The 27992-nt window shown below is 42.8% G+C and overlaps 1 protein-coding gene and 1 non-coding gene across 4 annotated transcripts in view; one reads left to right on the top strand and one right to left on the bottom strand.

The window, feature by feature from the left end:
- The window catches only part of VMP1 (vacuole membrane protein 1), a 136515-nt gene extending 113799 nt beyond the window's left edge, over nt 1–22716 (top strand). For 2 of the 3 annotated variants that reach the window (XM_009236469.4, XM_054535180.2), the window contains 2 exons: nt 18768–18870; nt 20239–22716. In XM_009236469.4, the coding sequence (XP_009234744.1) occupies nt 18768–18870; nt 20239–20382 (247 nt within the window). In that variant the 3' untranslated portion in view covers nt 20383–22716. 3 annotated transcript variants of the gene reach the window in all.
- A 5174-nt stretch (nt 22717–27890) lies between these two features.
- Nucleotides 27891–27992, bottom strand: LOC112129748 (U6 spliceosomal RNA). The gene has a single exon (XR_002912106.3). It is a non-coding gene; the product is annotated as a U6 spliceosomal RNA (small nuclear RNA).

Here is a 27992-nt window from a genome sequence, read left to right as displayed (position 1 = left end):
CTTACTTGTTTTTCCCTTCATTCTTTAGATAAAGCCAAAACTCCTTACCAGGGTTTATAAGCCCTCTCTGTGTTATCTGTACCCTCCAGTTTTCTCTGCTCAAACTACTTTGCCCATATTTGAGTCTCCCACCACTGATCTTTGCTTGTGCTTTTCTCTTTGCCTAGTTCAAGATTTCTCAACCTTGGCACTATTGACTTTTTTAAGACCAGATAATTACTTGTTATGGGGAACTGTCCTGTGCATTATAAGAGATGTAACATCATCTTCCTCCTCTACTCACTGCATGCTACTAGTACCTCCCAATCATGACAATCACAAATGTCTCAGACATTGCCAAATGTCACGTGGGGAACAGACCACCACCCTCATTGAGAATCACTGGCCTAAATAGTGTCCTTTAGATTTTAGCCATTGCATTCTCAGAAAGCATTCCCTGACTTGATCTAATACCATCTTTACCAGGGGCCTTTCTTCACAGCAACGTATACTACATGCACTTATAGTTATATTGTTACACTTATGTTTGTAGGAGTGTGTGATTACTGTCTTTTTACTGTTAACCTGTAAGCTTCTCAAAGGCAAAAATTATGTCTATTTTGTTTACTGTTATGTCCACTGGACCTGGCGTCTTGACTGACATATAGCAGATGCTTGGTAAATCTGCTGAATAAGTGAACACATGACCAGTACAAATTAGAAAATCATTGGTATAGCCCAGATTCTTCTATTTCCGCAGCCTTTAGAGTTTTTATGAAATTATATTATTTATCTATGGTAAATAGAAATGCCTTTAAGCTTAGGCCAATGTAGTTAAGTCAGAATATCTTACTTCTTCCTTTTTTTTTTTTTTTTTTTTTTTTTTTTTTTGTGATGGAGTCTCACTATGTCACCCAGGCTGGAGTGCAGTGGCGTGATCTTGGCTCACTGGAAGCTCCACCTCCTGGGTCCACGCCATTCTCCTGCCTCAGCCCCCCGAGTAGCTGGGACTACAGGCGCCAGCCTCCATGCCTGGCTAAGTTTTTGTATTGTTAATAGAGACAGGGTTTCACCGTGTTAGCCAGAATGGTCTCAATCTTCTGACCTCGTGATCCGCCTGCCTCAGCCTCCCAAAGTGCTGGCATTACAGGTGTGAGCCACCGCACCTGACCTATCTTACGTCTTTCAAACTCAGTAATTTATTTTAAACCCCACTAGCATGGCCCCTCAAAAAATTCCAGTGACCCTTTACTCTTAAAGATAAGATGGTTTTGAATATAGTTATGCTAAAATATTCAAGACCTACTGGATTCAGATTTGTATTGAATTAAATGAGTTGTGTCGTATTTGAAAAATTATTTTCAGGAGACAGACGTTGGAATGTCCTGATGTCCTTATCATTTTCCTAGCACTGTCTACAGGGATTACCTCAGCTACTTTTCTTCTTTTTTTTTTTTTTTTTTTGAGGCAGAGTTTCATTCTCGTTGCCCAGGCTGGAGTGCAATGGTGTGATCTCGGATCTTGACTCACCAAAACCTCCGCCTCCTGGGTTCAAGCAATTCTCCTGACTGAGCCTCCCGAGTAGCTGGGATTACAGGCATGTGCCATCATGCCCGGCTAATTTTTTATTTTTAGTAGGGACGGGGTTTCTCCATGTTGGTCAGGCTGGTCTCGAACTCCTGACCTCAGGTGATCCACCTGCCTGGGACTCCCAAAGTGCTGGGATTACAGGCGTGAGCCACTGCACCTGGCCTTTTTTTTTTTGAGATGGAGTTTTGCTCTGTCGCCCAGGCTGGGGTGCAGTGGCACAATCTCAGCTCACTGCAACCTCCACCTCCTGGATTCAAGTGATTTTCCTGCCTCAGCCTCCCAATTAACTGGGATTACAGGCTTGCACCACCATGCCTGGCTAATTTTTATATTTTTAGTAGAGATGGGGTTCCACCATGTTGGCCAGGCTGATATCAAGCTCCTGACCTCAGGTGATCCGCCCACCTCAGCCTCCCAAAGTGCTGGAATTACAAGAATGAGCCACTGTGCCCGGCCATTCTTTTCTAGATAATATATTAAACAGTATAAATAGTTAGACTCAGCAGATGCTAGTAAAGCTTTATTATCAGATCCCAAAGGGTATCCTTTTAGTCTTTGTCATTAATAACATTATCTTTTAATCAGATTCTCCAGTTGAGCATGACATGATTGGTTTTTTTATGTTTTGAAGTAGGAAATACTTTTTTTTTTTTTTTTTTTTTCTGAGACAGAGTCTTGCTGTGTCGCTCAGGCTGGAGTGCAGTGGTGTGATCTCAGCTTACTCCAATCTCTGCCTTCCGGGTTCAAGCAATTCTCCTGCTTCAGCCTCCTGAGTAGCTGGGATTATAGGTGGGCCCCAACACACCTGGCTAATTTTTGTATTTTTAGTACAGATGGGGTTTCACCATGTCAGGCTGGTCTCGAACTCCTGACCTCAAGTGATCCACCCGCCTCTGTCCCCCGAAGTGCTGGGATTACAGGTGTGAGCCACCATGCCCGGCCAGAAATGCTTTTAAATACAAGTGTTCAAATGAAAATTAATAAGTTGCCTCACCAAACCTAAAATGGAGATTAAGTTCAATAAAGAGAACAAATTTTTAGTAGACCCAAATATATGTTTTCATATCATAATTAATAGATTAGTACTTTATTTCAGAAAAGAGGAGGTGAACAGCTGGATTTCCTCACTAGATACCCTGTCTCTAACCTGCTGTAGAAACATTCTCCTTTAGATCATTTGAAGCCAGGAATTCAGGACTGGCCTGGAAACATAGTAAGACCCTGTCTGTCTCTACAAAAAAACGCACTAACAAATTAGTTGGGCATGGTGGTACCCGCCTGTAGTCCCTGCTACCCAAGAGGCTGAGGTGGAAAAATTGTTTGAGGCAGGAGGTTGAGGCTGCAGTGAACCATGATCATACTACTGCACTCCATCCTAGGCGATAGAGTGAGACACTGATTCTTGAAAAAAAGAAAGGAAGAAAGAAAATAAACATTCTCCTTTAATTGTTAGTTCTCCCCTTCACACTGTTAAAACCCTGAATGGGCCAGGCATGGTGGCTCACGCCTGTAATCCCAGCACTTTGGGAGGCCAAGGCGGTAGATCATTTGAAGTCAGGAGTTTGAGACCAGGCTGGCCAACATGGTAAGACCCCCATCTCTACTAAAAATACAAAAATTAGCCGGGCGTAGTGCCGCATGCCTGTAATCTCAGCTATTTGGGAGGCTGAGGTAGGAGAATTGCTCGAACCTGGGAGGCAGAGGTTGTAGTGAGCCGAGATCACACCACTGCACTCCAGCCTGGGTGACAGTGAGACTCTGTCTCAAAAAAAAAAAAAAAAAAAAAAAAATCGGGCTGGGGGCAGTGGCTCACACCTGTAATCCCAGCACTTTGGGAGGCTGAGGCGGGCGGATCACGAGGTCAGGAGATCAAGACCATCCTGGCTAACATGGTGAAACCCCATCTCTACTAAAAATACAAAAAAAATTAGCCGGGCATGGTGGCGGGCACCTGTAGTCTCAGCTACTTGGGAGGCTGAGGCAGGAGAATGACATGAACCCAGGAGGCAGATCATGCAGTGAGCCGAGATCATGCCACTTGCACTCCAACCTGGGTGACAGAGCGAGACTCTGCCTCAAAAACAAAAAAAAAATCCCTGAATGTCATAGCAAATCATCAAACTAAATTAGTAAACTTCAGAATACAGTCTTTTGAAGGATATTTAAAACCTTGCAGTCACAAATAAAGGAGAGATAACTTGTCATGGTAGAGAACAAAATCAAAAGACAAGCAAGAAAAAAGCCAGCAGCAGTTCAAATTTAAAATAAAATTATGAGATAATAAGGCAAGGAAGAATGAAAAATGAATCCTTGGCCGGGCGCAGAGGTTCACGCCTGTAATCCCGGCACTTTGGGCAGATCACCTGAGGTCAGGAATTCGAGACCATGCTGGCCAACATGGTGAAACCCCATCTCCACTAAACATACAAAAATTAGCCGGGCATGGTGGCAGGCACCTGTCGTCCCAGCTACTCAGGAGGCTGAGGCAGGAGAATCACATGAACCCAGGAGGCAGAGCTTGCAGTGAGCTGAGATCACGCCACTGCACTCCAGCCTGGGCGACACAGCGACACTCCATCTCAAAAAAAAAAAAAAAAAAAAAGGGTATCAAAAATCTTTTGGCTGGGGCCGGGCATGATGGCTCACATCTATAACCCCAGCACTTTGGGAGGCCAAGACAGGTGTATCACCTGAGGTCAGGAGTTTGAGACCAGCCTGGGCGACCTGATGAAACCTCATCTCTACTAAAAATACAAAAAATTAGCCGGGCGTGGGGGTGGGCGTCTGTAATCCCAGCTACTCGGGAGGCTGAGACAGGAGAATCACTTGAACCCGGGAGGTGGAGATTGCAGTGAGCCAAGATCGTGCCAGTGCACGTCCAGCCTCGGTGACAGAGGGAGACTCCTTCTAGAAAAAAAAAAGGACCAGGCGCCGTGGCTCACGCCTGTAATCCCAACACTTTGGGAGGCTGAGGTGGGTGGATCACCTGAGGTCAGGAGTTCAAGACCAGCCTGGCCAACGTGGTGAAACCCCCTCTCTACTAAAAATACAAAAATTAACCAAGCGTGATGATGGCTGCCTGTAGTCCCAGCTACTCAAGAGGCTGAGGTGGGAGAATCGCTTGAACACAGGAGGTGGAAATTGTGGTGAGCCGAGATAGCGCCACTGCACTCCAGCCTGAGTGACAGAGCAAGACTCCGTCTCAAAAAAAAAAAAGAAAGAAAAAAAAATTGGCTTGGCATGTTGGCTCACACCTGTAATCCCAGCACTTTGGGAGGCCGAGGCAGATGGATCGGTTGAATTCTCAGGAATTCGAGACCAGCCTGGTCAACATGGCGAGACCCAAAGTCAGGTGATAGAACCAAAGAACTAGGGAACTTCTAGCTCAAAAGACATTATGTTAGTTGTGATTTTTTTTTTTTTTGAAACAGAGTTTTGTCCTGTTGCCCAGGCTGGAGCGCTGTGGCGCAATCTCAGCCCACTGCAACCTCTGCCTCCTGTGTTCAAGCGATTCTCCGGAGTAGCTGGGATTACAGGCACCTGCCACCATGCCTGGCTAATTTTTGTGTCTTTAATAGAGACAGGATTTCACCATGTTGGCCAGGCTGGTCTCAAACTCCTGACCTCGTGATCCGCCCGCCTTGGCCTCCCAAAGTGCTGGGATTACAGGCATGAGCCACTGTGCCCAGCCCTTTTTTTTTTTTTTTTTGATTACAATTTAATACTAATTTTTATTTAATTTTAGACTTTCTCCAGTGGGAGAGACCTGTACATATTTCTTAAAGAGCATAACCAAATCTGACTTTTAAAGTTATGATTAAAATGACATGTTCCCATATTCTCACCAAATAGGGGATGTGAATTCCCAGAAAACAACATTAAGCATATGACTCGCAGCAAACCATATGCAGAACATTGGCTCATTGTCATGTTGCCAGGGTCTTATTGGAAGACAAAGTCCCCAGTTTTACCACACAAGAAAAGTTTCCATAACTCAATCATTGAACTTGAGGGCTGGGGGATGGTGTTGGCTGGAACAGGGACTTTTTACCAGATACAGAATGTTCCATGCTCTTCTTTGCTGTCTCCTATTTCTGAGCTAACTTGATGCTTGACCTCAGAGTCAGGCTTGCCTGTGGCAAGAGAGATCATTTTAACCAGTGAGTAATTAAGTGCTTGAATCCGAATGTTGTTTCTTATTCCTCACTGTATGGAAAGTGGTCAGAATAAGCTACGTGGGCCTGGACTTTTTATTCTACAGAAAGAAAATCTGTCCTTTCATTTTAAAATATAAAATGGTCCATGTATTTGATTCTCTTTGACTTTGATCATTGAAAATAATCAGAAAGAGTTATGGAAGTGTGGAACCCCAACATTTGTATTATCTGACGAAAGGATAGAATTTAAGGCTTAACATAGGGTTTAAACCCCAGCTGCCGAGACTCAGTTATACAGTCTAACACAACCTCTTTCTGCAGCTTGGGAAAACCCCTTTCTCTTCATGTTCGTGGTAGTTTATATATCCTTCTCTTTTGACACTTAACCTTTCTATATGTTTGTTATGGATATTGGGAGACCGCATAAAGATTAAAACAGGAGTTCCGGAGTTAGACTGTTAGATGAGAAATGGGTGCATTGTATTTGGAAGTTACCGTTGACCATTTAATGGAGCATTTTAGTAGCATGATGAAAATTAAAACCCAAATATATTGGATTACATGGAATTGTGGGCTAGAGGAAGGGTCAAGCCAAAGTCATGTCTGACACATTGTAATTGTTTTGTAAATATTTGTTGACCAGATGAATTAATTCATTCATTAAATAGGAGGGACCAGTGTGTATTTTAGGCTGAGGGAAAAACTCTAGTAAAATGCTAGAGATAGAAAATACAAATGAAGAAAGGGAAGGATGTGGGAAGGAAATTAACATTCAGTAAGCACCCACTATGCCAGATGCTTTACATAAATATTCATTTCATATCCATAACAAAACCCGTGAGGTACTATTACAGAGAAGTTAAATTCATATAAATGATAAGAGATGGTTGAGATAGGATCAATCTGGAGTGGATTGATTATCGTCATGAACCAGTTCTTTCTTGAAAACTGGAGTGAAGACTCCAAGATGTTTTGAGGCAGAGAAGGGGTACACTCCTGAGGGAGCACTCTGGAAGCCAGTGAGGTCATTTGCTGGAAGTTGGAAATTTAGACTAGAGCACCAGTTTCAAATAGCTGCTGTGTGAATTTGGTAGGGATGCAGCATGAATTCTGTCTATTCTCCTGTGCACACGTGCATCCACCTGTGTGCAGCTGTAGCTAGTTACTACTGTGGTTACTTTTAATGAAAAACCTACTGGTTTCTGTAGTGTACATTTAAGTGCATTTTTCCCCCTCTCCCAGCATCCTTCTAGATAGAGTTCCTTGAGGACAGAGATCATAACTTTTTTTAAGTGAGATTGAATTTCAATCAATACTTTTTTTTCTTTTTTGAGACAGGGTCTCGCTGTGTTGCCCAGGCTGATCTTGAACTCCTGGGCTCAAGCGATCCTCCTGCCTCAGCCTCCCCAAATGCTGGGATTACAGGCATGAGCCACTGTGTCCTGCCAATACTGTCACTTTTTTGGTTTTTTTGTTTCTTTGCTTTTTGAGACCAAGTCTTGCTTTGTCGCCCAGCCTGGAGTGCAGTGGCGTGATCTCAGCTCACTGTAACCTCTGCCTCCTGGGTTCAAGCAATTCAGAAGAATTGCTTGAACCCAGTCTCAGCCTCCCAAGCAGCTGAGACTACAGGCGTGCACCACCACGCCCAGCTAATTTTTGTATTTTTACTAGAGTCGGGGTTTCACCATATTGGCCAGGCTGGTCTCGAACTCCTGATCTCGTGATCCACCCGCCACGGCCTCCCAAAGTGCTGGGATTACAGGCATGAGCCACCGTGACCGGCCTACTTTTTTGTTTTTTTGAGACAGAGTCTCACTCTGTTGCCCAGGCTGGAGTGCAGTGGCATTATCTCGGCTTTCTGCAACCTCCGCCTCCCGGTTCAAGCAATTCTCCTGCCTCAGCCTCCTGAGTAGCTGGGATTACAGGTGCCTGCCACTACGCCCAGCTAAGTTTTTTGTATTTTTAGTAGAGACGGGGTTTCACCATGTTGGCCAGGCTGGTCTCGAACTCCTGACCTCAGAAGGCCTCGGCCTCCCAAAGTGCTGGGATTACAGGCATGAGCCGCTGTGCCGGCCTGATTTTTAAGTTTTAGAACTCAGTGAGTCTTCAAGCCAGTGCAGATCTGTCACTATAAAAAGCTGCCACCGGGACCACTCACACCTGTAATCTTAGAACTTTGGGAGTTCTAAGTTCTAACTTTGGGAGGCAGGATTGCTTGAGCCCAGAAGTTTGAGACCAGCCTGGGCAACGTGGCGAGACCCCATCTCTAGAAAAAAATTTAAAAATTAGCTGCTGTGGCCCCAGCTACTTGGAAGGTTGAGGCAGGAAGATTGCTTGAGCCCAGGAGGTCAAGGCTGCAGTGAGCCGTGTTTGTGCCATTGCACTCTTGGGTGGGTGACAGAGCAAGATCCTGTTCCCAAAAAAACAGCCGCCACTGGGGCCAGGTGCAGTGCCACTCGCCTGTAGTTCCAGCTACTTGGGAGGCTGAGGCAAGAGACACAACCTCTTTAAAAAAAAAAAAGCTGCCACCAGTCTGTCATTTTCTATAAAAGCAATCAGTTGATTTTTAACAGAGTTTTGTTTTGGCAACCAATCAGTTTTACCTAGTTCTTATAGACCACTCCTTTAGCTCTGGCCACATTCATCAGCACAAATACCTGCTTTTCTCCCGCTGCTCAAGTCTGCATTCTGAAATGAGGTTTTGTTCTCTAGAGCTTCTCTTTAATGTTAGCTTATTTCAAAGAGTAGCTGCTAATGATAAGGAGGTCTAACCTCCAATCTGATTCTTACAGAAAATAATGCTAAATCTCCAAAAGCTAGGGCAATTGCAGATTATTTTGTGATAAAATATGCTGTAAGGCAGTAGAAACAATATACCTGATAAAATACACCTGGAGAAAGCATGGTCTTCCTTCTACACAGCCAGAAAGAAACCCATGGTGTCATGTGTTCATAATACCACTCCGCGTACAATGGACTAACTTAAGTACAAAAGAGGTTTTAGTCATTTGAAAGGGCACAGATGTGAATGAAATTCAAGATGTTTTAATCCCAGATCCTGGGGTCAAATCACAACGAATTTTAGAAGGTGCCAGAGACTGTCAGTCCAAACTTGTATATATGAGAAAGCCCTAGATTTTCTAGTATAGTGTGTGATTTTCATCCTGAATTTATTTTATGTTGGGGTGCCATTCCAAGATCCTGGATGTAAAGAAACATAATTAGGGGGCTACCACATTTCAGATCCAAAGCAAGTAGAATACATCAGTTACCAGTTTTTTCTTATAGTATCAGCTTCAAAGATTCATATACTCAGCCAGGCACAGAGGCTCATGCCTGTAATCCCAGCATTTTGGGAGGTCAAGGCAGGCGGATCACTTAAGGTCAGGAGTTTGAGACCAGCCTGGCCAACATAGTGAAACCCTGTCTCTACTAAAAATACAAAAACTAGCAGGGTGTAGTGGCGCATACCTGTAATCTCAGCTACTCAGGGGGTTGAGGCAGGAGAATCGCTTGAAGCCCGGAGGTGAAGTTTGCAGTGAGCCAAGATTGCGCCACTGCACTCCATCGTGGGTGATAGAGCCAGACTCCAACTCCAAAAACAAAACAAAACAAAACAAAAAGATTCATGTGTTCTGTTCAGTTAAATGGCAAAGATAATAACACTTTCATTCCAGTCACACAGGATAACTAGATCCTTTTTTACTAGGTTAAATATGAGTTTATTTTCAGTTAGCACCTGTTCATTTACTTATTCTGGATTAATAAAGGGCTGAAACGCTGTAAATATTAATGAGTCAGCATGATGGCCTTTGGCTTCTTCAGAAAGATTGCGTGATAAACTCCCCCACCCTTTTCCGAGCAGTCTACCTTACTAGGAAAGGCAGTTTCATGTGGAGGGCAATCTGTCATTTTTGAATAAGGGCAAGAGTCTGAGGTCCATTCTGAGTCACTATGAATAGAGCTCTAGTATTGGTTGGTCCCCAGGGAAACTGGTGGTTAAATACTGTGAGAATCTTTATCAGACAGGAAATGACAACTCATTAAAATACTAGCCGTTAAGCCTGTTTAGATCACTGCCTAGGGGGTAGGAAGGAAAATTTAACTCTATAATGTTTGACTAAAATGTGCACATTTCTGAAGATGGAGAATTATTTACAAGACTGTTACCGAGAAAGGGAATTGCTAGGCTGTCTTGTTGCTCATCTTCTCCCACACCCTCTTTGCCTCTTTTGTACACATAACAGATCAGCTTGTAATGGGAGTAGGATAGGGAAGGGCTTTAATTTCATTCCTGAAAGTGTATCCTACTAGTGCCTTAAATGTAAAATTCAGCCTCTTCAGCAGAAGAGGCGGTTGTTGGCTTCAGTTAGAACAGGATCATTTTCTATATAGGAGTCTACTCCTGTGCTCCTGGGCCAAATCTCAACTGATAGAATTCTCCAGGGTCAGAGGATAAATTTGATGTATTGATTTACATACAGTGGTCCTCATTCAATCAAGAAAATTCTAAAGACCCTGATATTCATTTAGAACATAATTAAATTTTATAACTCTGGGCACAGGTTTTCAGTCTCCTGAAGTTGGGCTATCCAGATTTGGTGGGGGCGGGGACAGGGGCTAGCTCTGTTGCCCAGGCTGGAGCAACCTCTGCCTGCCAGGCTCAAGTGATCATCCCACCTCCTGTCACATGCCAGCATGCTCAGCCAATTTTTAAATTTTTTGTAGAGATGAGGTCTCACTATATTGCCCAGGCTGGTCTTGAACTCATAGGCTCAAGTGATCCTCCCACCTTGGCCTCCCAAAGTGCTGGGATTACAGTGAGCCACCAAGCTGAGCACCCTTTTCTTTTTATAGTACCCTGACCTGAATCTTCTCTTGAAAAAAAATTTTTTTTCATTTATAAGCTTTCAGGGATGTGACTTATGACACCCTGAGATTCTTTAGACTTTGTGATTAATCATCAGAGGGAATACTAACCCAGCACAAACAATGAAATAAAGGTAAAAAACTGTTGTGCCCAGACTTTTTTCTAAGAAAAAAGGCTTATTACTCTTTGTAAAGAGGCTATTGCCTCCTTACTAGAATTTATGTCAGAATGTTTTTCAGGAGGGTAAATATAACCTATATGCCCACATTAATGCTGAGATCCTCAAAAAAGTATTTGAGAAAGGAGCAGAGCCTATATTAAATAAAAAATTTACTTTATTAATGCTGGTAAAATATTCTTAGGCTTAGAGACTTCAACTGCTTAGACTTTAAGTATACACTCTGTAAATAGGGCTAAACAACAAGGTGAATCAATCTTTTTTGTTTGTGTTTTAAGAGACAGGTTCTCCCTCTGTAGCCCAGGGTGGAGTGTAGTGGTGTGATTTTAGATCACTACAGCCTCGACCTCCTAGGAGGGCTCAAGCAGTCCTCCCCACTCAGCCTCTTGAGTAACTAGGACTACAGGTGTGCACCACACTTGGTTAATTTTGTGTGTGGGTGTAGAGACAAGAGTCTCACTGTGTTGCCCAAGCTGATCTTGAACTCTTAGACTCAAGCAGTCCTCCCACCTCAGCCTCCCAAAGTGCTCGGATTACTGGCATGAGCCACCCTATCCTGCCTGGCCAGATTTCAGATCTTATTTATTTATTATCTATCTATCTAATCTATTGATTTATTGAGAGAGAGACAGGGTCTTGCTCTTTCACCAAGGGTGGAGTGCAGTGGTTCAATCCTAGTTTACTTTAACCTTGAACTCCTAGGCTTACAGGATCCTCCCATCTCAGCCTCTTGAATAGCTAGGACTACAGGCACTTGCCATCACACCCAGCTAGTTTTTTAAACTTTTGTAGAGACAGGAGTCTCACTATGTTGCCCAGGCTGATCTCAAACTCTTGGCCTCAAGTCCTCCTGCCTCAGCCTCCCAAAGTGCTTGGATTACAAGCATGACCCATCACACCCAGCCTAAAATACAGATTTCTTGTCACATAAGTGATTTCCAGAAGCAGAGTAACATATATATTAAAAACCATAGAAAAATAATAGATTTTGTTTGCAATTTGACAAAGGCTCTTGGCAGAATTTTGCCCAAATGTTATTTTGAATGGATTTTTTTTTTTTTTTTTTAACAATATTTAAGCTTGCCAAGAAGTTTGTCTTAGGTCTGTTTAACAGATTCTAGGTATGTAAGCATGGGAAAATATTGTTCCCATGAAACCAATTTTGAGCTCTGAGTAGGTTTCGAGTCTGTGTTTTTTTCTTTAAATTAAAAAAAATTTTTATTTGCATTCCTGAGTTTTTTTTTTTAACAGAAGTTAACAATAACAAAAGTGTAAAAATCGCCACTAGCATCATTTGTTGGAAATGTGTTTGTTTGTTTCGGAGACAGGATCTCACTATTTTGCCCAGGCTGGAATGCAGTGGCTATTCACAGGCGTGATTATAGCTCACTAAGCCTCCATCCCAACTCCTGGGCTCAAGAGAGCCTCCTGCTCAGCCTCCAAATTAGCTGGGACTACAGGCATGTGCCACCATGCCCGGTGGAAAAATTTTTTTTAATCTTATATTTGCTGTTAAGTTTGTGCCAGGAATAAAAATATGAAGATACTACTACCCACTAAGATTTTTCTATCCACTGTGTTCAAGGTTCACAGCAAGGAAAAGCAAATGAGATCAACTTCTTTCTTTTTTTTTTTTTTGTTGCCTAGACTGGAGTGCAATCTCGGCTCATTGCAACCTCCACCTCCCAGGTTCAAGCAATCCTCGTGCCTCAGCCTCCCGAGTAGCTGGGACTACAGGCACGTGCCACCACGCCTGGCTAAATTTTTTATACTTTTAGTAGAGACAGGATTTCGTCATGTTGCCCAGGCTGGTCTCGAACTCCTGAGCCATGGTGCCCAACCTACTTCTTTTTTTGTTTTTCTAAGGCTTTCTCACCTAGAGCAAGTACCTACTTACATAGCTAGTTTAGGTATATTTTAGTCCTGCAGTTGACTGAAAAAATAATTCTATGTCTGTTTGTTCTCCTCCTACTTTATGTTCTTCTATGTCACAAAATTGTAATTATTTGTTTTGTTTTGTTTTGAGACAGAGTCTCGCTCTGTCGCCCAGGCTGGAATGCAGTGGCACAATCTCGGCTCATTGCAACCTTTGCCTCCCAGGTTCAAGCGATTCTCCTGCCTCAGCCTCCCGAGTAGCTGGGATTACGGGCACCCACCACCGTACCTGGCTATTTTTTTTTTTTTTTTTTTTTTTTGTATTTTTAGTGGAGACAGGGTTTCACCATGTTGGCCAGGCTGGTCTCAAACTCCTGACCTCAGGTGATCTGCCCGCCTCGGCCTCCCGAAGTGCTGTGATTACAGGCATGAACCACCATGCCCGAGCGAAATTGTAATTCTTTGAATTTAATCAGAGCTTAAGGGCAAATTGGAGGACTTCCCCAACTTAACTATGGGATCAGATTAGCATCTTTAGCAAGGTGCACAGGGTTGCAAGAATGTAATGGCTTAGGGAGAATGGCATTTAGGGTATTTCCCAAACCAACTATAGAAAGCCTTTGAACTGTGTTGCAAATTATTACTCCTACCCCGTGTGTGCACTTTAAGTTAATCTTAAATGTCAGAATGGACTCTTGCTTCTGGTCTGCTGCTTGAGAATAACTTGACGGGTGGTATTTAGAGCTGGCATTATTGTTTGCCTTAAATGCATGTTAAGAGTGAGAGCTGTAATTTCTATTTTTATCTAGACCGTTACTAAAATAGCTTTAGTGATAATTAAGCAAACTATAGTGTAAGAGTACTTTGTTGAAGCTGAGGCATCAGTAGCCTAAGTCATTGTAGAGGTAGAGAAATGAAAAACAAGTAACTAAAATTTTGATGACAGTTTGGGAAACCAAGGTGGGAGGATCTTTTGAGGCCAGGAATTTGAGACCCACCTGGGCAACATAGTGAGACTCCATCTCTACAAAATATAAAAAGAAAAATAATAATAATAATAATAAATAAAACTTTTAACCTCTTGTCTGTTTTCATCTGTTTTCCTAGTCTTTCATGGAAACCTACATAGAGACACATAACAAATTGGTATATTAATCTCAGCATTATCCTCAAGATAAGTTATACATCATGTGAATACACTTCATATGATGTACTCTATCAGCTAAAATGTATCTATCAGCTAAAGTGTATGTCTTTTTAAAATTATTATGGGTACATAAAGTGTATCTCTTAATGGACTTACAATGGCAAATTATTTACCTTTTCAAATTATTTTGAAGGGAATCTAGAATTATTATTTCCAGTCCCTTCTTCATTTCCCTAAACAACAAAAACATTATACTCTTTCTAACATTTGGGTCTTGGTTCTTAATTTTCTCTTAAATAATGGCTTGACTATGGCTATCCCTGGTAGATTTAAATGACAACTTAGAGTACTGTTTTTTATTTTTATTTTTGTTTTTGTTTTTGTTTTTGTTTTGTTTTGAGACAGAGTTTCCCTCTTTTTCCCCAGCCTGGAGGACAATGGTGCACTGCAACCTCCATCTCCCGGGTTCAAGCAGTTCTCCTGCCTCAGTCCCCCGAGTAGCTGGGATTACAGGTGCCCGCCACCACACCTGGCTAATTTTTTGTATTTTTAGTAGAGACGGGGTTTCACCATGTTGGCCAGGCTGGTCTTGAACTCCTGACCTCAAGTGATCCGCCTGCCTTAGCCTCCCAAAATGCTGGGATTACAGGCGTGAACCACCGCACCCAGCCTTGTTTTTGTTTGAGACGGAGTCTCACTCTGTTGCCCAGGGTAGAGTGCAGTGGCATGATCTTGGCTCACTGCAACCACCGCCTCCCAGGTTCAAGCAGATCCTCCTGCCTCCGCCCCCACTAGTAGCTGAGATTACAGGCATGTGCCACCATGCCTGGCTACTTTTTTTTTTGGAGGGGGGGGGTTTGTTTTGTTTTTTTGTTTTGAGACGGAGTCTCACTCAGCTGCCCAGGCTGGAGTGGAGTGGTGCGATATGGGCTTACTGCAACCACCATCTCCCGGGTTCAAGTGATTGTCCCATCTCAGCCTCCCAAGTAGCTGGGATTACAGACACCTGCCACCATGCCCAGCTAATTTTTTTTTTTTTTTTTTTTTGAGACGGAGTCTTGTTGAGCTGCCCAGGCTGGAGTGGAGTGGTGCGATCTGGGCTCACTGCAACCACCATCTCCTGGGTTCAAGTGATTCTCCCATCTCAGCCTCTCGAGTAGCTGGGATTGCCGGCACTCACCATCATGCCCAGCTAATTTTTGTATTTTGGTAGAGATGGAGTTTCACCATGTTGGCCAGGCTGGTCTTGAACTCCTGACCTCAGATGATCCACACGCCTCGGCCTCCCAAAGTGCTAGGATTACAGGCGTGAACCACCGTGGCTGGTCTAATTTTTGTCTTTTTGGTAGAGACAGGGTTTCGCCATGTTGGCCAGGCTGGTCTTGAACTCCTGACCTCAGGTGATCCACCCGCCTTGGCCTCCCAAAGTGCTAGGATTACAGGCGTGAACCACCACAGCCGGCCTAATTTTTGTCTTTTTGGTAGAGACAGGGTTTCTCACCATGTTGGCCAGGCTGTTTTGTTTTTTTGTTTTGTTTTGTTTTGTTTTGTTTGAGACAGAGTCTCACTCTGTCGCCCAGGCTGGAGTGCAATGGCGTGGTCTCAGCTCACTGCAACCGCCACCTCCTGGGTTCAAGCGATTCTTCTGCCTCAGCCTCCCGAGTAGCTGGGATTACAGGTGTGTGCCACCACACCCAGCTAATTTTTGTATTTTTAGTAGAGACAGGGTTTCACTGTGTTGGCCAGGCTGGTCTCGAACTCCTGACCTCATGATCTGCCCACCTCAGCCTCCCCTGGTGCTGGGATTACAGGCGTGAGCCACTGCACCTGGCCAGAGTACTGTTAAAGTGAAAAAATTGATTTATGAAAAGGAAAGTTCTTATAAATATGCAGTTTTCTTTTCTTTTTTTTTTGGGGGGGACAGAGTTTCACTCTTATTGCCCAGGCTGGAGTGCAATGGCATGATCTCGGCTCACCGCACTCTGCCTCCCAGGTTCAAGCGATTCTCCTGCCCCAGCCTCACTAGTAGCTGAGATTCTACGCATGTGCCACCATGCCCGGCTAATTTTGTATTTTTAGTAGAGACGGGTTTTCTCCATGTTGGTCAGGCTGATCTCGAACTCCCGACCTCAGGTGATCCGCCCGCCTCGGCCTCCCAAAGTGCTGGAATTACAGGCATGAGCCACTGCGCCCGACCACATAAATTTGCAGTTTTCAAGGTCAACCTTTTTGTGCATATATTTATATACACAAAAATACATATATTTATATATATATATAATATATTAAATATTTAAAATATTTTATATATTTGTTATATTCATGTCATTTATTTCTAGTCTAAATGGATGAGCTATTTGCATTCCCACCTGTAATATATAAGGAAAGATTACTAGTCTGCCTCCCTAATATAAGTCCACTTAAAAGTCAGGGCCAGGAGCGGTGGCTCAGTGAGAGGCTAGTCTGAAGGTAATGAGTTCTCTCGATTGTTCACAGCATCTTTGATGTCTGTCACAGGTCTTCTGGTCTGATCAGTGCATTATTCACATTTATTATATATGTCTGCTCAGGCCTTTTGTACATCCTTCAGTATTCATTAAAGAATCCTTTTTTTTTTTTTTTTTTTTTTTTTGTGAGGCAGGGTCTCTGTCACCGAGACTGGAGTACAGTGCAGCCCTGAGCTTCCTGGGCTCTCACTGTAGCCTCCTGAGTAGCGGGGACTACAGGCACATGCCACCATCTTCAGCTCATTTTTGTATTTTTTGTAGAGACAGGGTTTCATCATGTTTCCCAGGATGGTATTGAACTCCTGGGCTCAAGCCATCCTCCCACCTTGGCCTCCCAAAGTGTTGGGATTACAAGCGTGAGCCACCGCACATGGCCTAAAGGACTTTTTAACAACTTCACCCCTCACTGATCTCTCTTTTCTCCCTCCAATTCCTTTGGTATATATCTTCTGTACCAAAAACTTTAATATTGAATTGTAAATTATTTTGTTCACAGATCAGTTCGTGTGTGTGTGTGCGCGCACACAACGTGTGCGCATCTTCCTATGTTTTGAATCCAAATCCCCATAAATGATTTTAAGTTCCTTGTGGGCAGTTTGGGTTTTTTTGGCTTTTTTCCCAGCAAAAGGCGTCAATTAAGTATTTGGTGACTGATAGATAAATAGGATTAAAGAAAAGAATCAGCCAGAAGTTAGGGATGTGTTAGCATCTGATAAAATATAATAGCAAAAACTCTTCTATTCCTGCTTTTTGTTATAAAAAGCAGCAAGGAATTGTTCTAGAAAAGAAGTGAAGGCCAGGCACGGTGGCTCACACCTATAATCCCAGCACTTTGGGAGGACGAGGCAGGGGGATCATGAGGTCAGGAGTTCCAGACCAGCCTGGCCAAGATGGTGAAACCCCATCTCTACTAAAAATACAAAAAAATTAGCTAGGCATGGTGACAAGCGCCTGTAATGCCAGCTAGTTGGGAGGCTAAGGCAGAGAATTGCTTGAACCCAGTAGGCAGAGGTTGTAGTGAGCCGAGATCGCACCACTGCACTCCATCCTGGGCGACAGAGCGAGACTATGTCTTAAAAAAAAAAAAAAAAAGAGAAGTGAGGCCAGGCTCCTGGCTCACACCTGTAATCCCAGCATTTTGGGAGGCCAAGGTGGGCAGATTACTTGAAGTCAGGAGTTCGAGACCAGCCTGGGCAACATGGTGAAATCCCGTCTCTACAAAAATACAAAGATTAGCTGGGCGTCGTGGAGGGCGACTGTAATCCCAGCTACTTGGGAGGCTGAGGCAGGAGAATCACTTGAACCCTGGAGGTGGAGGTTGCAGTGAGCTGAGATCGTGCCATTGCACTCCAGCCTGGGGGACAGAGCGAGACTCTGTCTCAAAAAAAAAAGAAGTGAAGTGAAGTGGATTTGAGTCAGTATACTTAATAGGACAAGCATTAGGCAGTGCTGCAAATAGATATTGGAATCTCTTTGGCTGGCTCTAAGAAAGAGTTTGAACTTATTTACGTCCTTAGCCCTATGTGACAGATAAGAAACTAAAAAGGTACAGAAAATAGAGATGTTTGATTTTTCTAAGTTGCCTCAAGCTACCGTTTTTAAAAACGCCTGCAAGCATGTCTAAAACAGGAGCCTGTTAGCTACAGTTGCCAAACCGGTTTAACAGCACTGCCTCCATGTATTCTGGGTGAGAAGGAGCTCCGAGTACATAAATTTATCAAAGATCACTATCCCAATCATCTCAGAACAAGTTGTTACTAATGTACTGGAGTTTCTGTGCAAACCGTCTACCATAAACCATGAAAGGATTCAAAGTTCATAGTTCCTTCTTTGTTCCTTTGTTAATCACTGACTTCTGACTAGTGGGAGGTGCCTCTCAAGTTTGCTAATGCATTCTTTTTGGATAAGGATGACGCACAGATTGTCCTAATAAGGACTTAGATTGAGAAAGACCGCCCCCTCTGAGAAGAGGGGACAAGTCAGAGAGAGGGCGGGCAGTTTCTTTTTTAACTAGGGATGACACAAGCATAAGTCATTTCCTTATTAATTGGTTCAAACCAGTTCTTACAGGAACTGGTGGTGATAAATGTGGGACTTCTGAGAAGTCATTCATTTTATTCTTTGTGCCACACCAGAGTACAGCATCAGCTGAGCTGGCCTTACTCTGGGGACTAGCTCTTTTGCTGGAAGCGGTTCCTGATTTACAGCTCTTGGTTTCTCCCAGACATGTTGGTGGGAGAGATTTTGCTTTTTAAGGGTTGTTAGAAGGAGTAAATTTTTTTTTTTTTTTTAACTAAAAAGAGCTCGCAGAATTTCAGCAGTTTTCTGATTTTTATATTTTATTCCTCTTCCTATCCAATCCCTGCCTTTTGAGTCCAGGTGGTAAGTGCATTTTCTTTAATGTTTTTCCTGCTTTTCTTCCCAAATGTGTCTTTTTCTTTGGGCTACTGTACCCTGCTTCCAGTGCTGTCCCCGGCATAGGTCCATCTCTGCAGAAGCCATTTCAGGAGTACCTGGAGGCTCAACGGCAGAAGCTTCACCACAAAAGCGAAATGGGCACACCACAGGTAAGACTTTAATCCGGTTTCTTCTCCCCTCTGGGAAGTTTCGGGCTGAAATTACATTCACAGCTCTCACTCACATTTTTAGGCAAATAAGTGAGGTTGGTTTGCCAGTGTTCCTTGACAGAAGTTGAGCGTCTGTGTATGCTCTACTGGGAAATTTGTCTTTGTCTTAAACTAGAAAGTGTAACCTCTGTACATCTTCTCCCAAAAACAAGGGTAGAGCCAATGGAAAGTAATGGTTCTGTTACATAGAATGAGTTGTTGCCTTGATCTTAAATGATGTATTGGTAGATATACTTCCCAAGTGGATTAAAAAGTTAAAACTTACAGTATAACAAAGTATTACACTTACTGAGGTGACTTGAATATCTCCCTTTGATTTTCACTCTATTTTTCTTTTCACCCGTGGGAAAATGATAATTTTTTAATAAACCAAGGCTCTTACCATAGCTGAACTTTAAAACTTAGACTGTCTTTTCTGTAAACGATTCTGAGGCAAAGGGAAATGACTAGAAGAGGATGAGTAAGCAATAACCTGAAATGGGAAACTCGAGGGAAGCACAGGTTTTTTTTGTTTTGTTTTGTTTGGTTTGTTTTTTGTTTTTTTGGGTTTTTTTGAGACAGAGTTTCGCTCTTGTTGCCCAAGTTGGAGTGCAATGGCGCGATCTTGGCTCACTGCAACCTCTGCCTCCCGGGTTCAAGTGATTCTCCTGCCTCAGCCTCCCAAGTAGCTGCGATTCCAGGCACGCGCCACCACACCAGCTAATTTTTTGTATTTTAGTAGAAACAGGTTTCACCATGTTAGCCAGGCTGGTCTTGAACTGACCTCAGATGATCCGCCTGCCTTGGCCTCCCAAAGTTCTGGGATTACAGACGTGAGCCGCCGCGCCCGGCCGGAGCACTGTTTTTTTAATGGCCTTGCACTCTTCTTGTGGACCTTTGCTGCCCTCAGTTGACCAAACATGACATCAGAAACAGATACATTTGTGTGTTTTAAAAACAGCTCCTAATACTGGAACAAAAATATTTAACTGTCTTGACAGTACTCACGAGTATCTGCATGGCGACTTCAGAGTTGAGTTTAATCAAAGAGTTTATTCTTAGGTCCTAGTAGAAGAGCTAACCTCACACTCACCCCATTCTAAACTGTATGATTCAACACTGATTTTACATCCAACAAAGTGAAATCTTGATAGTTGGGTGTAAAAAGGAGAGGAGTGGAGATTTCGGAGTAGCTAGGGTTGCTTACTTTTCATTTTTAATTCTTTAGGTTTTATAAGTTACACACTTCAAGCATTATAGATGATCCTCTTTTTGCTACTGAACTAATGAAGCCTTTTTCATTGCATTGTTCTGCATTTATTTCTACAGGGAGAAAACTGGTTGTCCTGGATGTTTGAAAAGTTGGTCGTTGTCATGGTGTGTTACTTCATCCTATCTATCATTAACTCCATGGCACAAAGTTATGCCAAACGAATCCAGCAGCGGTTGAACTCAGAGGAGAAAACTAAATAAGTAGAGAAAGTTTTAAACTGCAGAAATTGGAGTGGATGGGTTCTGCCTTAAATTGGGAGGACTCCAAGCCAGGAAGGAAAATTCCCTTTTCCAACCTGTATCAATTTTTACAACGTTTTTCCTGAAAGCAGTTTAGTCCATACTTTGCACTGACATACTTTTTCCTTCTGTGCTAAGGTAAGGTATCCACCCTCGATCCAATCCACCTTGTGTTTTCTTAGGGTGGAATGTGATGTTCAGCAGCAAACTTGCAATAGGCTGGCCTTCTGTTTGTTACTTTCAAAAGGCCCACATGATACAATTAGAGAATTCCCACCACACAGAAAAAGTTCCTAAGTATGTTAAATATGTCAAGCTTTTTAGGCTTGTCACAAATGATTGCTTTGTTTTCCTAAGTCATCAAAATGTATATAAATTATCTAGATTGGATAACAGTCTTGCATGTTTATCATGTTACAATTTAATATTCCATCCTGCCCGACCCTTCCTCTCCCACCCTCAAAAAAGGGCCATTTTATGATGCATTGCACACCCTCTGGGGAAATTGATCTTTAAATTTTGAGACAGTATAAGGAAAATCTGGTTGGTGTCTTACAAGTGAGCTGACACCATTTTTTATTCTGTGTATTTAGAATGAAGTCTTGAAAAAAACTTTATAAAGACATCTTTAATCATTCCAAAATTGTGTCCATTTTCTTGAGCGTTTTGATTTTTTACTTTTAGCTTATACCAGCTGAATGGCTGCCTTGCCTAATCCACCTACAACAAGAATTTCTTAAGCCTTCTTTTATTTGCATGAGAGAGCCACTACCAAGGCATGTTTTGTTATGCTGAAGCTGGGCTGCTGCATACTGCTAAATGGCACCTCTGGGATTGGCCTACCTGGGGATTTCTTGGTTTGTGAAAACAGGAGAGGAGAGATATCTCATACAAGTGAAAGGATACTGGAGAGAGAAATTACCCATTTCTAAAAAAAAACCACATTCTGTCATATCTGTGTTAATGTTTTCTAGCGTGTACTCTGGTTTCAACAGACACAAATTTATATGTAACCCAGTTTTCTCGCCTTTCTGTAAGTGTTTTATTCTTAATGTGATTTTTTTCCATTGGGATGTTTTTGATTGAACTTGTTCATTTTGTTTTGCTTGGGAGGAAAATAAACAATTTTACTTTTTTCCTTTAGGAGCATTATGAGCATTATGTCAGAATAGAATAGAATTGGGGTTCGATCTTAACAGGCCAGAAATGCCTGGTTTTTTTGGTTTGTTTTTGTTTTTTTTTTTTTTATCAAATCCTGCCTGAATGTCTGCTTGTCTTGCCTACCATCGTGACATCTCCATGGCTGTACCACCTTGTCGGGTAGCTTATCAGACTGATGTTGACTGTTGAATCTCATGGCAACACCAGTCGATGGGCTGTCTGACATTTTGGTATCTTTCATCTGACCATCCATATCCAATGTTCTCATTTAAACATTACCCAGCATCATTGTTTATAATCAGAAACTCTGGTCCTTCTGTCTGGTGGCACTTAGAGTCTTTTGTGCCATAAGGCAGCAGTACGGAGGGAGGATTTTATGGTGAAATGGGGATAGTCTTCATGACCACAAATAAATAAATAAATAAAGGAAAACTAAGCTGCATCGTGGGTTTTGAAAAGGTTATTATACTTCTTAACAATTTTTTTTTTCAGGGACTTTTCTAGCAGTATGACTGTTACTTGACCTTCTTTGAAAAGCATCCCAAAATGCTTTATTTTAGATAGATTAACATTAACCAACATAATTTTTTTTAGATCGAGTCAGCATAAATTTCTAAGTCAGCCTCTAGTCGTGTTTCATCTATTTCACCTGCATTTTATTTGGTGTTTGTCTGAAGAAAGGAAAGAGGAAAGCAAATACGAATTGTACTATTTGTACCAAATCTTTGGGATTCATTGGCAAATAATTTCAGTGTGGTGTATTATTAAATAGAAAAAAAAACCTTTGTTTCCTAGGTTGAAGGTCTAATTGATACGTTTGACTTACGATGACCGTTTATGCACTATCTTTCAAATGAATTTGCTTTCAAAATAAATGAAGAGCAGCTGTCCTTCTTTCCTCTTTTAAGTGTTCAGCTGTGGCATGCTCAGAGGTTCCTGCTGGATTCCAGCTGGAGCGGTGTGATACCCTTCTTTTTCAGCTGTTCGTGCCTTCCTTTCTCGTATCCACCAAAGTGGAGACAAATACATGATCTCAAAGATACACAGTACCTACTTAATTCCAGCTGATGGGAGACCAGAGAATTTGCAAGTAGATGGTTTGGTATCACTGTAAATAAAAAGAGGGCTTGGGAATTCTTGCGATTCCATCTCTACTTTGTATAAGTCTCATTTTGTGCCTTACACATCTGCAGTATTTATCATGTTCCAACTTGGTGACTGTCAAGCAGTGCAATATATCAGCAGTTTATCACCGAAGAGCTGAGGAATACCTCCCTTAAAACAGACAATGTCGGCCGGGCACGGTGGCTCACACCTGTAATCCCAGCACTTTGGGAGGCCAAGGCGGGCAGATCACCTGAGGTCAGGAGTTTGAGACCAGACTGGCCAACATGGTGAAACCCCATTTCTACTAAAAATACAAAAAATTAGCCGGGCGTGGTGGTGCACACCTGTAATCTCAGCTATTCAGGAGGCTGAGGCAGGAGAATCCCTTGAACCCAGGAAGCAGAGGTTGCAGTGAGCTGAGATGGCGCCACTGCACTCCAGCCTGGGTGACAGAGCAAGACAAAAAAACAGACCATGTCACATGAAAATGTGCAATGTCCAGTTTTCCCATAGTTTTCTGTATTCTGTGTATGCATAATCTGGAGTATGAGTCTGGGAAGAAAGAGGTTTTTAGTTTCATTTTGGATAGTGGCCACCTCTCCATTCCCTATGAATGCTAGAATAAAGTTTTTTTATTTTTTTATTTTTTTGAGACAGAGTCTCGCTCTGTCGCCCAGGCTAGAGTGCAATGGTACAATCTCGGCTCACTGCCACTTCCGCCTCCCAGGTTCAAGCGATTGTCCTGCCTCAGCCTCCGGAGTAGTTGGGATTTCAGGCATCCACCACCACGCCAGGCTAGTTTTTGTATTTTTAGTAGAGACGGGGTTGGCCATGTTGGTCAGGCTGGTCTCGAACTCCTGACCTGAGGTGATCCACCTGCCTCAGTCTCCCAAAGTTCTGGGATCACAGACGTGAGCCACCGTGCCCACCTAGAATGAAGTTTCTTAAATACACTAGTTAATTATTGAAACATATGCAGTATCGAGTGCTCAGCCTCTGCCCCCAGTGTGCTCTGTGCTATCCATAGCCTTAGTAGAACAACATGAGGCTTTTTGTCATTTCACCAGTCATTCAACAATGACTCATTTGAGTATGGATCATGCACTAAGTAAAATAACCAGTTGCGCTCATGTACCCTGAGGCGAATTGTTTAGCCTGACCCATGTGTAAGGAGGTCATAGAGATTCCCAACCTTTTAGTGTCAAAAAGCCTTTCCATATATATTACTTTAAAACCCATTTTCCCCTGTGTGTAATAGTCTATGTTAATGACGGTTCAGGTTTCTTCTACATTGTTTGTGACCTGAGAAAGTTTAAAAGAGCCTCAGTTTCTTTCATCTATAAAAATAAAAGAGATAGAAGAACAGTTTATCTAAGGAATAAATCTGGTAACATGTAAAGTACTGAAATAGGCTGGGTACAGTGGCTCATGCTTATAATCCCAATACTTTCGGAGGCCAAGGCAGAAGGATCCCTTTTAGGCCAAGAGTTCAATAAATAGGGACGGGCATGGTGGCTCCGGCCTGTAATCCCAGCACTATGGGAGGCCAAGGTGGGCGGATCACCTGAGTTCGAGACCAGCCTAAACAACATGGCAAAATAACGTCTCTACTAAAAATACAAAAAAGTAGCCAGGCATGGTGGCACATGCCTGTAATCCCAGCTACTCGGGAGGCTGAGGCAGGAATCGCTTAAACCCAGGAGGCGGAGGTTGCAGTGAGCTGAGATCTTGCCATTGCACTCCAGCCTGGGCAACAAGAGTGAAACTCCGTCTCAAAACAAAACAAAAAAAGAGTTTAGTAAAAGTACAGCAATAAAAGTTATGCACCGCCACCACCCCAGCTTTTTTTTTTTTTTTTTTTTTTTTGAGATGAGGTTTTACTATGTCACCCAGGCTGGAGTGTGGTGGCACAGTCATGGCTCTATACAGCCTTGACCTCCCAGGCTTGAGAAATTCTCCCACGTCAGCCTCCCTGGCAAGGACCAGTATGAACCACCCTACCTGGCTAATTTTTTAATTTTTTGTAAAGACATGGTCTCAATGTTTTGCCCAGGCCGGTCTTGAATTCCCAGGCTCAAGCGATCCTGCCTTGGCCTCCCAAAGTGCTGGGATTACAGGTGTGAGCCACCATGCTGGGCATTCCCAATGAAAGACTGAGCCGGGCACAGTGGCTCATGCCTGTAATCCCAGCCTTTTGGGAGGCCAAGACAGGATCACTTGAGGTCAGGAGTTCAAGACCAGCCTGGCCAGCATGGTGAAACCCTATCTCTACTAAAAATACAAAAATTAGCCAGGCGTGGTGGTGTATGCCTGTAATCTCAGCTACTCGGGAAACAGGCAGGAGAGTCACTTGAACCCGGAAGGCGGAGGTTGCAGTGAGCCGAGATCGTGCCACTGCACTCCAGCCTGGGCAACAGAGCAAGACACCATCTCGCAAAAAAAAAAAAAAAAAAAAAGCATCTGATATACATGCAAGAATTTCACAACATTGCATTCACTCCTCCAGAAACAAAGATATATTTTAAAATGCTTTCTTAGCATATGTGCTCTTGTTTTCTAGCAGATACTCTGTCAAACTTTTGATAAGTGAAAAATTTACTGAAGAATTTAAAACCAAAAATAGTTTTTTAACTTTCCCACCTGAAAATATTGACCATTTTCTAATTTATTTTCATTATAAAGAATATTGGTTATCACGGTTGCTCATGCCTGTAATTCTAGCACTTTGTTAGGCCAAGGCAGGCAAATCACTCCTGAGCCCAGGAGTTCGAGACCAGCCTGGACAATAATGAGACCTCTCTACAAAATATTTAAAAGTTAGCCAAGTGTGACGGTATGTGCCTATAGTCCCAGGCTGAGGTGGAGGATCACCTCATTAGTGAGCCGTGATTGTGTCACTGCACTCCAGCCTGAGTGACACAGACCCTGCCTCAAAAAATATATATATAAATACTAAAAAATCTGGAAGGTAAAGAGGAGAAAAGGGAGTATCGGCTTTTAATACTTGTTACAAGTTCAGTCTAGAAAATACAGTGAGATTTGCTGGGTAAATAGGTTTTGAACCATGAAAAAATTGATGGCATGCAAGATCTTCCTCAATAGACCTGAGAGTCTCATTTCTATTAAAAAATACAAACAACTGATTCATTTTATTCATAAATAATTTTTCGAGGTGCTACAAAAAATTAAAACTAAGCAGGAGTTTAAAGTTTTTGAAAAGCCAAGTAACATTTTATCTCTAACATTTATTGAAGCCTCTCCAGTATTTACACAACATAAATGAGATACTACACACAAAACCCTTGTGTCTGAAGATAAATTTATTTATTCTCAAAGACAACAAGAAAAGAAAGCACAGCATGTACTTTAAACTTTAGAAGCAACTGAGTCATTTGTGTCTGGTGGACAGGAGCTAGGGATCCTATCCCTTCCCAACAAGGCCAAGAGTTCACCTGAGGTAATGCATTTGCCTTGGGGGTGAGGCCTTGAATTGCAGCAAATAACCTGTGTGTATTTGCATATTTAACCAGTACTCTTAAGAAGGATTATACAAAAACCTGTTCCAGGCAGCTGCTTACTCATTGCCTTTAAAATTGTGTGGCGCTGGGATTGGCAGGTGCCAACTGTTTGCTCATTCTCTTTGACCCACTAGCCTTGCAGTTTGCTGTGTGGGTGTTGATACTCCTAAATTAAAGCAGGGAAGGGGTGGCTTTAGATGGCTTTTAACACCTGCTCTCCACCCAAGCACCCTGGATTCATTTGATAGCTGGATTCTAATTCTGTAGTCAGGAGACTGGCCCAAACTGTGGCCCAGAGAGAAGTGAGTCAGTTGCAAGTGGCTGGCTGACTCTATGGGAACAGAAATAAAATGCAGCTTAGAGAGTTTGTCAGCCAAATCCACAAATGTGTGGCTTTTTGAAACATTGGACATCTGTTCCTCTTAATTTAAAATAAACTTTTTTTTTTTTTTTTTTTAAGCACAAAGTTGCTTGGCTCCTTGTTTCTTTGTGTCAGCAGCAGTTGCTGCTCTAATTTAGGAACCCTAGGATCTGATTTAGGACATGTGGAATCTAAAGCACATTCGGTCTAGAAAGTGGAACTGAATTGCTTTGGGAAGGCAAGAGGATGATTTTACAGTATAGGGTTTGTGTGGAAATCCCCTTTAGCAGTAATCAACCCAGGTGTCCAACCTGTTTGTTAACCATTTCCAAATGACTCAGAGGACCTAGAGGGAGGGCTTGAACACACTCCAGCACTGTTTCTACAATTTAGTCTTTATTTGCATTGGAAACCACATTCCTGAATTCTTGAGGGGGCAGGCTCTGGCTTATTCTGGGCAACTGACTTCAAGTGGGACCCCTGAGCTACCTATGTAAGCAGAGAGTCAGCCATCTCTGGAGAGTTACCAGGGAGGAGGATCTTTCTGTGAACTTGCTTTGATGACCTCCACCCAAAGCCCTTTGAGGAACAGTTTTGTTTATTCAAGGAGCCCTTGGCAGGTCACTCCTCCCCTACCACAAATCTAATCCAAATGTGGCATTTTCCTTCGAGGCCATCTATCCCTTTTGAGGGACAAAACACATCAGCTTTTCCCTTCAGACCACTTTTGACTGAAGCAGTGATCAACATTGCTTAATTGTGTTCCAGTCTGTTTCCAGTGGGGAAAAAATGCTTTAGGGGAGTGAGGCAGTTAGGGATTTGAAAACAGGGATGGTGCCGCCTGAAGGTGGGGAATGACTTAGATCACTGTCTTCCTTTGGCTCCTCACCACGTTGTGTGGAGGAAACAAAAAGCAGCTCAAGTTCACTCCTCTTGGCAGTAGTGCAGAAGCCTGGCTTGCCACGGCCCTGGAGAACCATGTTTTTCCCAACTTTTTTTTTTCTTCTGAGACGGAGTTTCACTCTTGTTGTCGAGGCTGGAGTGCAGTGGCGCAATCTCGGCTCACTGCAGCCTCCGCCTCCCAGGTTCAAAGCGATTCTCCTGCCTCAGCCTCTCAAGTAGCTGAGATTACAGGTGCATGCCACCACACTCGGCTAATTTTTTGTATTTTTTTCAGTAGAGACGGGGTTTCATCATGTTGGCCAGGCTTGTCTTGAACTCCCAACCTCGGGTGATCCACCCGCCTCCGCCTCCCAAAGTGCTGGGATTACAAGCATGAATCACCACGCCCAGCCTTTTTTTTTTTTTTTTTTTTTTTTTTTTTAAATACAGAACACAAATTTGAGTGTCATTCTTGTACAGGGGCCATGCTAATCTTCCGTATATTGTTCCAATTTTGGTGTATATGCTGCCAAAGCGAGCAC

The sequence above is a fragment of the Pongo abelii genome, chromosome 19 (genome assembly GCF_028885655.2).
Source record: "Pongo abelii isolate AG06213 chromosome 19, NHGRI_mPonAbe1-v2.0_pri, whole genome shotgun sequence".
In the NCBI taxonomy this organism is placed as follows: domain Eukaryota; kingdom Metazoa; phylum Chordata; class Mammalia; order Primates; family Hominidae; genus Pongo; species Pongo abelii.
This window is presented reverse-complemented; position numbering and strand designations above follow the sequence as displayed.